The sequence below is a fragment of the Marmota flaviventris genome, chromosome 6 (assembly GCF_047511675.1).
Source record: "Marmota flaviventris isolate mMarFla1 chromosome 6, mMarFla1.hap1, whole genome shotgun sequence".
NCBI lineage: Eukaryota > Metazoa > Chordata > Mammalia > Rodentia > Sciuridae > Marmota > Marmota flaviventris.
In genome coordinates, this window is record NC_092503.1 from 42,169,285 (window position 1) to 42,184,458 (window position 15,174).

The following is a 15,174-nucleotide window of genomic DNA, read 5'->3' on the forward strand; positions in this document are numbered from 1 at the left end:
AGAATAGATTCCTATCTTTTGTTTTGTTTTGATTCTTAAGACATCATGCTTTAAGTTTCTGTGTCTTTGTTTGGGATGTCCACAGGTTATATCTGAGTTTTCAGTGTGTGCCCTATGAAGATGACTATTTCAGAAGGGACTAATTGGGTTGAAAATGAATTCTGCCCATTAAGAAGGCATGGGATGGGTTGGGGACATAGCTCAGTTTGGAAGAGTGCTTGCTTTGCATGCACAAGGCCCTGGGTTCAATCCCCAGTACTGCAAAAAAAAAAAAAAAAAGAAGGCATGGGATGCCTCGACTTTTTTGGAAGAAATGTATGAGTGCTAGAACATCCTGGAAAGCTCTTTCATTGTGGGCAAACTCTTAAGAGATATTTGGGTATATCTTTACTTACCAGTAAAGAGACTTTCTTGTAATTGATCAGAGAGGCTGAGTGAATATGTTAAGAATTGAAAAGGAGTTTAAAAATATAATAGTCATTCATTCTGAAATCAAGAATTGAGACCAGAACTTATGCCTGACTCCATATATTCATCTTGATATGACCCTGTCTTCCACATTATCAGGTGAAGTATGTTTTTTTTTTGTTTTGTTTTGTTTTTTATTCCCAAGATATTAGTGATCAACAAGAGGGCCTCTGGGCAGGTACCCTCTCCATTGTATAGTATGTCCAGGAACCGCCTGTGAGCAAACTAATCAGTGATGAGAATAGCCTAAGGAAATAAGGATATTTTTTCTTGAGATTTGCAGTGAAAAGCATCTTGTGAGTAGGTGATTAGGAACAATGTGCATCTTTGGCCACAGACCTCCACCTATGAGAAGGTACCCATCAGTCCATGATTACCCATGCTTTTATAAACTTTCCCTAAATTAGCACTTTAGGATGAGATGGTCCTCCATTTTCCCATGAGCTAGCTTATCATAATACAATTCTCTCTTCACCCTTTGCCTTTCTACTTTAGCTTCCATGCTGTAATGAGGTGACCTAGCCTCTGTGTGGTAACAATTCCATTAAATGCTGACCTTACTGATTCCTTCAAAATTGTTACTTTATTGGACTTCAAAAAAGTCTGAATTTTTCTGTGGATAACATTGTATTCATGATTTTGATGTTGTTATTTTGATACCACTTGCATTTTGTGAAAACGTCTTATTTCATTATTATTTTAAAATCTGCAACCTGAATATATATGAATTTTCGATTCATTTTTTGAAAAACAGCAGTGTATTAGTATATGTTGGAGGATATTTAAGAATAGCGGAGAGATCGTGGTTTTTATCATTAGATGTGAATGAGCAATAGATTTAGTATTGTGCTTAAAACTGAAGACAATGCTTTAAAGTTAAAAGTGTCATTACTATCTCTCTATTGTTGGGGCTACTGCCATGCAGTGGTCCCTGTGCTTGTCTTTATATTCATTATAGGAGTTACTAGTTCTTCACAGGAAAAACTGAGGCTTAATAGGTGAGTAATTTGCCTAAATTTGAATTGCTAAGTTAGGAATGGATCTTGAATTAGGACTGGCTTCTCTCCCTCCAAAGTCTGTTCACCTTATTTTTTGCCACACTTTATAGGGTTGGTTGCTTTGAGAATTTAATGATTTAATAGAAATCATTTTGAACAATATCTGGCATGTATTAAGCCCTTATAATAGTATTTGCTTATTATCATTGTCATCAGAATTATGTGGTCTTGTCTTTTTTAAGAATAGAAAAGAAGTTGCTAGGCACGGTAATGCATATCTGTAGTCCCAGCACTTTGGGAGGCTGAGGAAGAAGAAGTGAGAGTTCAGAATCACCCTCAGCAGCTTATTGAGGCCTTAAGCAATTCAGTGAGACCCTGTCTCTAAATAAAAATATAAAAAACGGCTGGGGATGTGGCTCAGTGTTTAAGTGCTGTTGGGCTCAATCTCTGGTACCAAAAAAACCCCAAAACATATTAAAGCATGAGTTATCATTAGGCCTAATAATTATATATTTATCATTTTTATTTTCTATATTGGTATTATTTGGACAACAACAATAGATATATTTTTTGACCAGTTATATGTTTAATGGCTTATATAGTTTGCATACCCATACATTTAAAATAGAAGAAATTTCCAGAGTAAATTTTAATTAACGAGGGTGGTTTAATTTTTTAAAATCTAAAGTGTAGTAATTGAACAAAGTGAATATTTTTCAGTATGTGTTGTAACCAAGTAAGTGACTACAAAAAACCAGAATGAGTGTTCTATTTGCAGTCTTTATGTATCCTGCATCTGACAGACATGTATCCAAAAGGAATATTTAAAACAACTGAAATGTGTTCATGTGAACACATTGTCTGTCTGCGCTAGTTAAATTGCCATAACAGTTAACTGCAATTGTATATTTATGTCTGTCAACTTACAAACAATAATATAAAAAAGATTATAGCATAGGTCACCTTTAAGATAGGTATTAGACTCATTTTGATGTCTCATGTAATAAAAATTATTTCATTACTTAAAAATAATTTTAAAGAGAATTTTGTAATTATGTTTAAGAAGATAACTTAGATTGCTTTTACAAATTTTTGAGACTATAATCTATTTATCTGAGATAGATACCCAAGAGTGATTGCCAGGTCATAAAGTTACTGAATAAAATAATAAGAAAATGATAAAACTTTTTTCTAAGTGACCATATATTTTAAATTTTCATCAGAAAAATGAGAAATAAAAAAAAAGAAAAATGTGAGAAATCTAGTCTGTTTCCTAACAATCACTTGGTACTATCTCTTTTTTATTTTAACTTTTTTTATAGGTATGTAGTAACCAACATTTTAAAATTTATTTGGTCTTTTCCAAATCTGTAATTATTTACATAAATTTCTTATTCTATGTCAATTTTTTTGTTTCTGATTTTATGTCCTTGATCATTTATATGTATTGTATTCTGTGTAAAATAATTTAAATGTTTTAAAGTTATTGAAAATCTAGATATATTGGTTATTTTGAAAGGTACTCATTTGTTGTAATTTATACTTTACATGCTTATTGCTCTGATTTGTATTGTGAGTTAACATTTGACTTGAATTTAATCTGTATGATTCCTTTACCACAAATTGTGAAGATTTCTTCCAGCTAGGATTTCTGATTACTCATGTTGGAGCTTGGAACTAGAGGTTGCTACTAACCTAGGACTACTTTAGTTCTCACTGACCCTCCTAACAGAACATCAGTTTCATTCCAACATTTTAAGTGATACTCCCAGTTTAATTTCTCAATCTCAGCATTTCTAGCAATAAAATAAATGACCCAAAGTCAAAAAAAAAAAAAGAAGATAACTTAAGGGATAAGTAGTTCGAGGCCATTCCAACTACATAAGCATTAAAGTTTATGCTTTATTTTCCTGTGGTGTTGGAGATCAAACCCAGGGCCTCACACTGAGTTAGGCAAGCACTCTGTACCCCAGGAAATGGTTGTGGATCATCATGATCTACTCAAAGTCAAAGAACTGAGTAAGAACACCTCAGGATAGCACAGATAATGAAGAGAGAGGGCCCTAATATAGGTGCGAATGTGCCTTCTGATAATTTTGTGACCTGGAGAAGTGATTTAACCTCTTTGGCTTTCATTTTTCTCATATTTCAGAGACTTTGTAAATTGGGGTAGAATAGTGCTTGCTACATAATAGATATGAAATTACAATTGTTAATATTATTTTTGTTATTTTTAGAGATCTTTTAATATGTGTATTTAAACTGTGTTAGGGAAAAAGACTTTTTCTTTCAAAATAGCTTATGTTCTATGAACTTTTTTCTAAATGTTAATTTTTACTTCAGGAATTTTTTCACAAAAGAACTATGGAAAAATGCTAAGAAAAGCATAGGAAAGGGAACAAAAAGTTCAAGCAGGGTTATAGCTATGTGTAGGTACTATTTGTGCCTTTTTATTAATGTGGTTTTATTTTTCTGTTTTGTTCATCGCACAGTTCTGGGTATACAAGATTCTGGTTATGCTTTTTTTTTTATCTTATAATATTCTACACATTGCAGTTGCTCATCAAATAATAATTGTCATATACAGGAAGGTACACTGTTCTACTGGGACATTGAATTCTCATTAAAACCTCGGGAAACAGGATTCCAAGTTTGCTGCCAAGTCAAAATAGATCAATCTCTTCTTTTGTTCAGAATGCATACTGTGCTGGAAATCATGTTAACAATCATTTATAGCAATAGTTCTGAAAGTCTATGGAATTCCTGTGTGTTCTGTTGATTGTGTTACAGAGTTACAAATTTTGTCAAGGAAAATTACAATTGATTTTAGACCAGCTGGATCCTGGGCAACCCAAAGAGGTAAGTTTTAAGGACAGCTGTCAAATTTAGTCAGATACCATATATCTATTTATTTATTTTAAATTTTTAATTTGTTTTAATTAGTTATACATGACAGTAGACTGCATTTATGCACTTTGATATATATATATAAATATATATCAAAGTGCATATATATATATATATATATATATATATATATAGGATATAATTTCTCATTTTTCTGAGTGTACATGTTGTAAAATCACATTGGTCATGCAGCCACACATATACATAAAGCAATAATGTCATTTCTGTTTCGTTTTACTATCCTTCCTATCCCCTCATCCTGTCTCCTCCCCTCCCTTCACTTCCCTCTACCTAATCTAAGGTAACTCTATTCTTTTCTAGTGTCCCCCACCCCAGCCCCTTAGTGTGAATTAGCATCTGCATATTAGAGAAAACATTTGGCCTTTGGTTTTTTGGGGATTGGCTTATTTCACTTAGCATGATATGCTCCAACTCCATCCATTTATTGGCAAATGCCATAATTTCATTCTTTAAAGCTGAGTAATATTCTATTGACTATATATACCACATTTTCTTTATCCAATCATCTATTGAAGGACACCTAGGTCGGTTACATAGTTTACCTATTGTGAATTGATCTGCTATAAACATTTGATGTGGCTCCATCACTGTTGTATGCTGATTTTAAGTCCCTTGGGTGTAGATCGAGGAGTGAGATAGCTGGGTCAAATGAAGGTTCCATTCCAAGTTTTCTGAGGAATCTCCATAATGCTTTACATAATGGTTGCACCAATTTGCCGTCCCACCAGCAATGTATGTGTGTACTTTTTTCCCCACATCCTTGCCAACATTTATTGTTGCTTGTAGTCTTTATAATTGCCATTCTGACAGGAGTGAGAAGAAATCTTAGAGTAGTTTTGATTTGTATTTCTGTAATTGCTAGTGAAGTTGAACATTTTTTCATGTATTTGTTCATCGATTGTATTTCTTCTTCTGGGAATTGTCTGTTCAGTTCCTTAGCCCATTTATTGATTGGGTTATTTGTTTTTTTGCTGTTACATTTTTTGAGTTCTTTATATATCCTAGAGATTCATGCTTTATTGGAGGGGCAATAAAGATTTTCTCCCAATCTGTAGGCTCTTTTCTCACATTATTGTTTCCTTTGCTGAGAAGAAAAGGACTTTAGAGGTCTTGTTAATGAAGTCAGATCCTAGGCCAACATGGTGAAGATTTGCGCCTAACTGACCTGTTAGGTGCAGGTCTGTTCTAGTGCCTAAGTCTTTGATCCTGTTTGAGTTGATTTTTTTGCAAGGTGAGAGATAGAAGTTTAATTTCATTTTGCTACATATGGATTTTATCCAGTTTTGCCGCACCATTTGTTGAATGCACTATCTTTTCTCCAGTGAATTCTTAGAGGTAAATGAGAACACTGATACAACATATCAAAATCTTTGGGACACTGTGAAGGCAATACTATGAAAAATGTTTATTACATTGAGTGCATTCATTAAAAGAATAAAAAGTCAACAAATAAATGACCTAATACTACATCTCAAAGCCCTAGAGAAAGAAGAAAATCAGATATTACATATTTATAATATACTAGATTACAGTCAGCAGCTGGGTTCTTTCTCTTGAGGCTGGGTTTTTATTTATTGTTATGATCAATTCAAGGCTAATATCACTAGTAAACTTCAATTTTGGAATAAAAGGTCACAGAATAAGGAAGATATTCTTTAAAAAATTGTCATGGTTTGTTAGAGAAAATCTTTTTTTTCCCCCCAGCTTTCATTGGTAAGAAATTAAGTTACGAGTAATTGTCCTTAAATTGTTCCTTTACTGTTGTTTTGTATGCAATATTTTAGTTATTGATTTGCTAGGAATTAATTTATTTCATGATTTTTTTATTTATAGAAAATGTGAGTAAACATTTAAAAAAATTTAATAGACAAATTTTATATTTATCATGTGTGACATGTTTTAAAGTATATATTGACTGAATAGTGAAAAAATTGATCTCATGAATGTATGTATTATGATTTTTTTTTGGTGAGAAAAGTTAAAATCTGCTTAGTGATTTTCAAGAAAATAATACATATTTATGTTGTCACAGTGTTGTATAATAAATCTCTTGAACTTATTTCTTCTAACTGAAATTTTGTATTTGACCAATATCTTCCCAATCCCTGTATTGAGACTTTGACAACTTAAATTTTTTGAAGAAGTAATTGTATATTGAGTTATGTTTATACTTAAGAGATTTTATCTGCTCTTTATGATGTATTATTTCATTTGAAAGTCAATCTGAAGTAGAAATACAATAGGATATTTAAAAAAATTTAACTAAGACTTTTGTGTATATGCCATTTAGTTCTAATTTTGGAAATGAATTATTTTTTTCAAACTTTACATTTTAAATGAAATGTATTGTTATTTACTCCCACTGAAATTTTCTAAAAAATCACTGAGGAATAATTTTTTTCTGTTCAGCATTTTGCATTGTTTTATTTCTTGGATCTTAGTAAATAACAGGTTTGAAAAGATATTGGAAATGAGATTTGACTTTTATATGATAAATCTTAACTTTCTTCTGTTTAAATGGATTACTTTCAAATCTATAGTTGCTCATTAATCTTTATTCTGCTTCTGGAATACTAAATTCTTAATAGTATTTTGTTCTAAAATTTATTGAAAAGAGGATACTACTTAACATTATAAATGAATTCTTAATTTTTAAAACTTCACATTCCCCTAATGCTTGTCAGAAATAAAAGTATATTTAGGAGTTATTGCATATGAGTATATAGATATTTTCAGATACTTGTGTATTCTGTATTTTTTTTATCTAGAAAGCTGTGAATGTCTTAATTTGGCTCCTGTCTCTGATGCCTCGCCTTCACTTATGACTTCACTAGGCTTCAGTTTTTCAGTTGGGAAAGGACCCGATTTTAAAGATTAGATTGGAATTACTGTGTTATTCTTCATTAGCTGGAGTGTGAATAGGAGAGATGCTTTGCCCCGTTTGTCATCATCAGAGTGGAGCTATTCTCTGCTGCTGTCCCTTGGGTCATACTGTTTTGAGTGAATTCTGATTGGATTTTGAGAAGACTGATTATAAAGCAAACTTTTTGTGAAAATACAGAAATTCAATTTTACATTCCATTGCTGAATTTTTCCCCCTATTTCAGTAGTTAGAAGGTCAGAAAATATGGTCTAGCACAAAAAAGTTCAAATGAATTGTTTGTGAGAATTGTTCACATGTTCTGGAATGGAAGTGTGTCACCAGGGGCATATCTAGGAAATGTTTTAAAATCAGAGCCCTCAACTGCAGAAGCACCTGTGTGGACTTTACTAGAATTGGGAAAATCTGTGGGGTGAGGCCAATAAAACATTGCATTGGTGATTCTGATTCAACCACTTTTCTTCTTTCTATTCTACTTAGATGTGAGATCTAAGTCTCCTAGTTCAGTTAGTGTTTAAATTTTCTTTGTACAAAACAGCACCCTTCCTCCCTTGATTAGTGATTAATTTACAAAATGAATTAATTCTCAAGAGTTACCTGATAAAAGTGTATTATTTTCTCATAAATGGCTTTTTAAAATAATTATTCAGATTCTGGCTTTGAATAATATTTTAATATTGTCTTGAAAAATTGGAATTATTCTAGTGGCTAACTATTAATAAAAATTTTTCTTTTAAAAAATTTTAGGTGAGATATGATGCCTTACAAACATTATGTTCAGCTCCTCCATCTGATGTCCTGAACTGTGAAAATTGGACTACTCTCTGTGAAAAATTGACATTGTGTCTTTCAGATCCTGATCCTGTGTTTAGTGTAAGAAAATAAATAAATATTTTTAGAAATTCCTGTTTTCCCAACTAGAACTAAATGGAATGTGGGATTTTTTTTTTGATAGCACAAATATTTATGGAATTTTGGTTACAGCTTTTCAGATTGTCAAAATTTCTTTTTCAGTAATTAACTTAATACTTAATAATTAGATTCAAAGTATGGTCGCCATCATACTTCATTGCCAAATAATATCCTGTTAACTTGTGTATTTTGTCTTATCCTGTGAAAGATACCCAAGTATTTGGGTTATTATTTTTGAATTAAGATTAATATTTTAAGGGCTCATGATAAATGAAATTTTGAACTTAAAGTGATTAATTAGGATAGATTCTGAAGTGTTCATATGATTTTCCTCCTGCATTTAAGCATTTATTTGGAGGCTGTCTAAAACAGAGAAGCCAGAAAATTATAAAGCTTAGAGGTTAGAAAATAAATTGAAATTACTCATAAAGCAAATGTCAGAAAATCCCTAAAATTATAAAATGGAGAGTAGAGATAAGATTGATTTTTGCAAAAATCAAAATGCATATGACTTTTCAGGAATGCAAATTATTATATGATGAAAAGTAAGCTTATCTTAAGTGCTATAATTCTACAGATAGTGATATAATGTGAATAAAAAAATCCTGACTTATCAAGCATCAGGATTAAATACAAATTGGAGTTTTTAAATAATAGGGTCTTTTTCTTCATATTGATGGGTTGAAGAAAGCTTTGTTTTAAAAATTGGTATGGTTTTTTGTATAGAATTTAAGGCATTACCATAAGAGCAACATTTTTCTATTTGTTCAAGGAATTTGTATTGAATATATACAGTGTGCATGTTTTAGTCAGCTTTTCTCTGCTATGAACAAAAGATCTGACAAAAACAATTTTAGAGGAAGTAAAGTTTATTTGGGGCGTAAAGTTTCAGAGGGCTCAGTTCATAGCTGCCTGGCTCCATTGCTCTGGGCCCAAAGTGTATCAGAATATAGCATGGCAGAAGAGTGGGTTGGAGGAAAGCGAATCAGTTAAAAATCATAACCCAGTCATTTTACCTCTAAGCTTTCTTGTATTGTCTCACATATGGACTTTGAGCCAACATATCTAAACTATAACAGTGCATCATTCCAGTTTAGATGCTGGTAATTTACCATGAACAAGGTAGAACAAGTCTTTCCCCTATGGAATGTGCATTCTAGTAAAGAGCACAGACAGTAAACAGTATGGAGAAATATAAGGTATCTTAACACATTTATCAGCTTAAGGACATTAATATTTAATTATATTATTAATAATAATTAATTGATAAACAGAAGTGGTTTGGGAACCATCTTTGTTATTCTTATCAGAGAAAAAAGATGTTTACCTCATACTTGGATGCAGTTCAAACTTACTAACACCAGAGGGTATTATAGACTTCTGTAAAAACAAGAACTTCAAGGGAGAAAAAAGATATTTTTAGGGTCATGTTAAGGCTTTAACATTTAAAGGCTCTCTAATAAGAAATGCAATTGTAACTTTACCTGCTATTGTTTTCCCTTTCTTAACAAAGAATCATGGCAGAATAGATTTTTTTTATTTTAGTAACTTTATAATAACTTTATAAACATAGCAAAGTTAGTATAAGTTGTTTTATTTAACCATTATAGATTATTAAACAGCAAGGGTCAGTTTTATTAAGAAAATTGAATAATTGTTATGGAGGAAAAATGTCAGTAGAATTAATCATTTTGAGGAAAACAAAGCATAAGTTTCTTTTCATTTTAAATTTTTGCTTGATCTAAATTGTTAAATTTGATTCTGTTTTTTAATCTCCTATCCTAAAGGACTCTTAGACATAACCAAGTAAAGTCTGTAGTGGTTTAAAAGTTTTACGGATACTTATCTATTGCTGTAGTTATGAAAATAGACTTCCCAAAGTATTTAATAACGTGTTGAGAAGGAATTTCTTGGGATTATTGGAAATCATTAGTCACTTGGGCAACTATTCTTGTATGCATATTCTCTTAAGTGATATAAACAAGACTATTAATTTTCCCCCTAGATTATTTGATTAGAAAATTTGAGACAACTTTATGTTTTTATTTAATAGGAAGTTGGATTTCACTATTAGTACTAATCTCATCATAATATTTAATTTAGTATGATTAAAATAATAATAACTAATATTTTTAAGTCCCTACTAGTGTCAGGCACTGTTATAAATATACCTGTTTCTCATTTAATTACTTACCTTATATTACATGTTATTACTTTGAATTTAATGTTAAATTTTAAAAAGTGTGCTTTCTTGGGAATAGACACAATTATAAGAAAGAATCCTTAATGTGAAGCTACCCATGTAAACAATTTAGAAAACAAATCTTGGATTTGGAAATGCATGGTCTTTTAAAATTTAATATTGCCTATTCTGTTTCATTGTTTACTGGCACCTTTCCATTGTACCTTCCTCTATCAAACCTAACTTTTCTCCTCCCACTTTACCTTCCAATGTCAGTACCTACTATTCCCAGATATTGTGATAATTTATATTTTTTGTTATTTGCTGTTAGTTTTTATCATTTTTACTCTTTGCTTATCAACACAAGAGTGTGCTCTTTTTCATATACATATTTGTAGATTTCTGAATGGTTTATTTTGTGTTTATTTTGGTAAGTTTTTACTATGTGAAAAATGTTTTATCTTAAGTTTTGTGACAATCTTAGATGCAGATCATCTGTCTCATTTCTCCAGGACCGGATTTTAAAATTCTATGCACAGACATTTACACTTTCACCGTTGTATATGACCAAGGAAATTTATACAAACTTAGGTATGTTTATTAAATCATTAAAAAATGTTTTTTTCTCTTATATGCAGTTAAGAAATGATGATATAAAAGTTGTATATTTTTTCTTTTTTCAGCAAAATATTTGGAGTTATATTTTCTTTCTAGAGAAAATCATATTCCTACTCTTTCAACTGGTGTAGATATAACTAATCAAAATGTGATCTGCTTACTCAAAAAGGTATTTGTTTACTAGAATATTCTTCTATTTTTAGTAGTTCTGTATTTAAGGATTCTAATATTGTAAGAACTCTTGTACATTGCTCTGTAGGTTCGACTTCTAAATGAGTATCAGAAGGAGGCTCCATCTTTCTGGATTCGTCATCCAGAGAAGTAAGTCTCCTAACTTATGCAAATGTGAAAAACATAGGTTATTGACCCTTAGACATTTCAATTGATTAGAGACAGTCTTAATTGATTTACATGATTGGGAAGGTAATGTAGTGTTAAGTTTATCATATTTCACAGTTAGCACTACACAAGTATATCATTTTATATCACTTATCAAAACAAGGTAAAAGTAGGATCTTGTAGTTTCAGGTTTTCTTTGCTACTTTGGACTAGTTTCTTAAATGTTCTTTAACCTTTTTTTCTTTCATCTACAAAATGTCTAATAAGGTTCTAAGTACATTGGTGAATCTCAAAAGGAAAGTTTTGGAGAGTCAGTATTGAAATAGAAACAATATAAGTTATTTTTCATTTTTAATTTTTTAATTTGTTATATATGACAGCAAAATGAATTACAATTCATATTACACATATAGAGAAAAAGTTTTAATATCTCTGGTTGTACACAAAGTAGAGTCACACCATTTGTGTCTTCATACATGTTCTTAGGGTCATGATGTCCATCTCATTCCACCATCTTTCCTACTCCCATGCCCCCTCCCTTCCCCTTTCACCCCTTTTCCTCTTTGCCCTATCTAGAGTTCATTTAATCCTCCCATGCTCCCCGCCTCCCCCACATTATGAATCAGCATCCTTAAATCAGAGAAAACATTCAGCATTTGGGTTTTTGGGATTGGCTAACTTCACTTAGCATTATATTCGCCAACTCCATCCATTTACCTGCAAATGCCATGATTTTATTCTCTTTTAATGCTGAATAATATTCTATTGTATATATACCACAGTTTCTTTATCCATTCATCTACTGAAGGGCATCTAGGTTGGTTCCACAGTTTAGGTATTGTGAATTGTGCTGCTAGAAACATTGGTGTGGCTGTGTCCCTGGGATAGCTGGGTCAAATGGTGGTTCTATTCCCAGCTTTCCAAAGAATCTCTATATTGCTTTCCATACTGGCTGCAACAGTGTTGAAATAGAAACAATATAAGTTTTTAAAGCAGAAAAACTGAGTGTGAATCTCATCTCTGCTGTTTACTAAATATAAAGATTGTTACTAAAAATTACGTTTCACAAGTGTAACGTATATCACCAGTTTTATACACACACACACACACACACACACACGCGCGCGCACTTAAAAAAATAGTCTTTTTTATTTTTTCATAAAATCTCTTGTTCTTTCCCAAACTCTAAGGTATATGGAAGAAATTGTGGAGAGTACTTTGTCCTTGTTATCAGTTAAACATGATCAAAGTCATCTTGTATCACAAAAGATTTTGGATCCAATCTACTTTTTTGCATTAGTTGATACTAAGGCTGTGTGGTTCAAAAAGTGGATGGTAAGGAAAACTAGAATTTTCTTTTGTTACATAATTTAAAGAATAACTAGTGTTTACTGTGTGCTAAGAGTTCTAGTCACTTTTATGTGTATTAACTTATTTCATTCTTCTAAAAATCTATGAGATAGGGTGGCATTAACTTGCCCAAGATCATTCATCTGGTATTTGGCAGAGTCAGAATAGGATTTTAAATGGTAATTTATTTGGTCTATTTAAGGTGAATGGCCTCTCCAAAAATCTAATTTGCTTTAGTTTATTTAAAAGCTTTGAAAATTTAAAATTGATGTGATAGGATCTCAGGATTCACTGCTGATTTTTCTTGGGCATAGGAGATATGTCTAAAATATTCCTCTTTGCCTCTTCCTGAACCTGCAGTTTAGGGAATGTGTTTAATGCCCAAATTCTAGTGGAGCTCCTCACATCCTAGAACTGAAATCCAAATTAAGAGTGGAGAGATCTTTATGCTATTACCTCCCTCCTCTGCTATGGAATAGTAGAGGTCTGTCTGTGTCTGGCAGTTGCAGCACTAGTTTCTGTGTTACATCTTATTTCTCTCAACCTGTCTACTAGGCTGTAGGTATCTGCTGCAGTAGAGAAGAGAGTGGCTGGGGACTTGCTATGTAAAACAGTAGCATATTTGTTTATTGCTCAGCACAGTTTGAATATTAAATAGCATATGGCTTTTTTCCCCCTACTTTTTGTTATCTAAACTATATGGTAAATGCCCAGTTAATTAGAAAATGATTCTGTCTCCAGTTCTTAGCTGCCATGTAGCCTACATAATAATGTTTGATAAATGTTTGCTGAATTTAATTAAATTAACCTGAACCCTTTATTCCTTTTGTCTGAAACTTTCTCTTAATTTTTTTTCTTGATTATCAAATTAGACCTTTATTGAGGGAAGTTACAAAAAATATAAAAGCATAATTTTTTTCCCTAATTATTTAGCACAGGTATAACAACTGTTAAATTTTTGATTTATGTAAGTCTATATTTTTAATACACTTATATTTTTCTGCTTAGGTCTTTTTTGTTTTGTTGTTTTTTTTCAATAAAAATGAAATCATATTCTCTTAATTTTTGAAAATTTATTTCACTTAACATTTTTGATTGCCAGTACTGATTCCAACAGAATGAGACAGATCACAAGAAAACTAAGTAATACATTTAACAAAATTAAACCTCAAATGTTTTATCATGTTAATGAAAATTTCTATTATCCTTCTGCATTCTTTGTGTTTATGGCAGTGGTTGACAAACTTTATGTAAAGGACCAGACAGTAAATTTTTCTGGCTTTATTGGCTGTCTAGTCTCTGTTGCAGCTTTTCAACCCAACTGTTGTGGCTTCAAAGCAACCATAGGTAATATGTAAATGAATGTACTTGACTGTGTTCAAATAGAACTTTCAAAATCAAGTGGTAGACTGAATTTGGTCCAGGGACTAATTTGCTGAACCTGATCTATCAAAGGTGCTATGAACATTTCTTTTCAGAACATGGTCAATATTAAAAATAGTTTAAGTATGCATCAACATATTTACTTCATTAAATCAAAAAATGATGTTTGAAAACATTTTAAACTACATGGGATTTTGACTACCATCCAGTTAATTAAAATACTATTTAATGAATTAAAATCACTATTCCCCCAAATTCCTATAGTTTTTACTGGGAATTATTGTATTTCATATTTTTATTTGTTTTTAAGAAAAATAAAGTACTTTTTAACACTAATGATATCGTAATCTAACAAAACAGTATTTATAGTTTTCCTTGGCTTTGTAGAATACATTGTATGTATAGACTTTAATGCCATGTATATTCAACTCTAAGGAGAAAATTAAATATTTTTTGGGCACTTTTCAATCATTTTACAATATTATTGGCAGAAGGTAATTAGTATTTCAACCTTGGCAAGTTTCTGCACATATGGACAGTACAAGTTTTCAGCATATGATTTGTGATTTTTTTCTCCTCCTGCTTCTGTATACTTTCTTTGGTTTCTGTCATACACTGGTAGTTAGGTATGCCTTTTTGGTGGTGGTTTTAAACAAGTTTAGCATGGAAACTGTACACGATGGATAGAATGTCTTTTTTTTTTTTTTTACTGGTGTGACACTATAGGATCTAAAAGTTTTTTTTATATCTTTTGCATTCCTGAGATTGCTTTCTTCTTAATACAATGTACATTGAAAAACATTCTTAGCATTGGTTATAATAATTTAAACCCAATTTTTATGTGATTTATGATATTGGGTAATGATGCTAGAAAAAGATTTTAAATGGCATAACTTGAATATTAAATATCATTTCTTCTTAACTTTAGCATGCATATTATAGCAGAGATGTGGTACTGAGGCTTCTTGAAAAGAAATATAAGTCTTTGGTAAGTGAGTACTTTTTATGTTCAGAAATAATATCATAGAAAGATTATATGATATAACTTTTTGAGTATGCAAAGTCAAATGGGGATGATTAATATTAGCTAATGAAGCAATTCCCCTTTCATGTGA

General features: G+C 31.3%; 1 protein-coding gene across 1 annotated transcript in view; it reads left to right on the top strand.

Moving 5' to 3' along the window:
* The window catches only part of Tbc1d32 (TBC1 domain family member 32), a 178,816-nt gene that overhangs the window by 19,836 nt on the left and 143,806 nt on the right, over positions 1-15,174 (top strand). Inside the window, exons 5-11 of the mRNA XM_027953067.2 lie at positions 4,257-4,325; positions 8,023-8,148; positions 10,882-10,960; positions 11,053-11,156; positions 11,247-11,308; positions 12,517-12,661; positions 14,988-15,047. Of these exons, the coding sequence (XP_027808868.2) occupies positions 4,257-4,325; positions 8,023-8,148; positions 10,882-10,960; positions 11,053-11,156; positions 11,247-11,308; positions 12,517-12,661; positions 14,988-15,047 (645 nt within the window). The remainder of the gene's footprint in view (positions 1-4,256; positions 4,326-8,022; positions 8,149-10,881; positions 10,961-11,052; positions 11,157-11,246; positions 11,309-12,516; positions 12,662-14,987; positions 15,048-15,174) is intronic.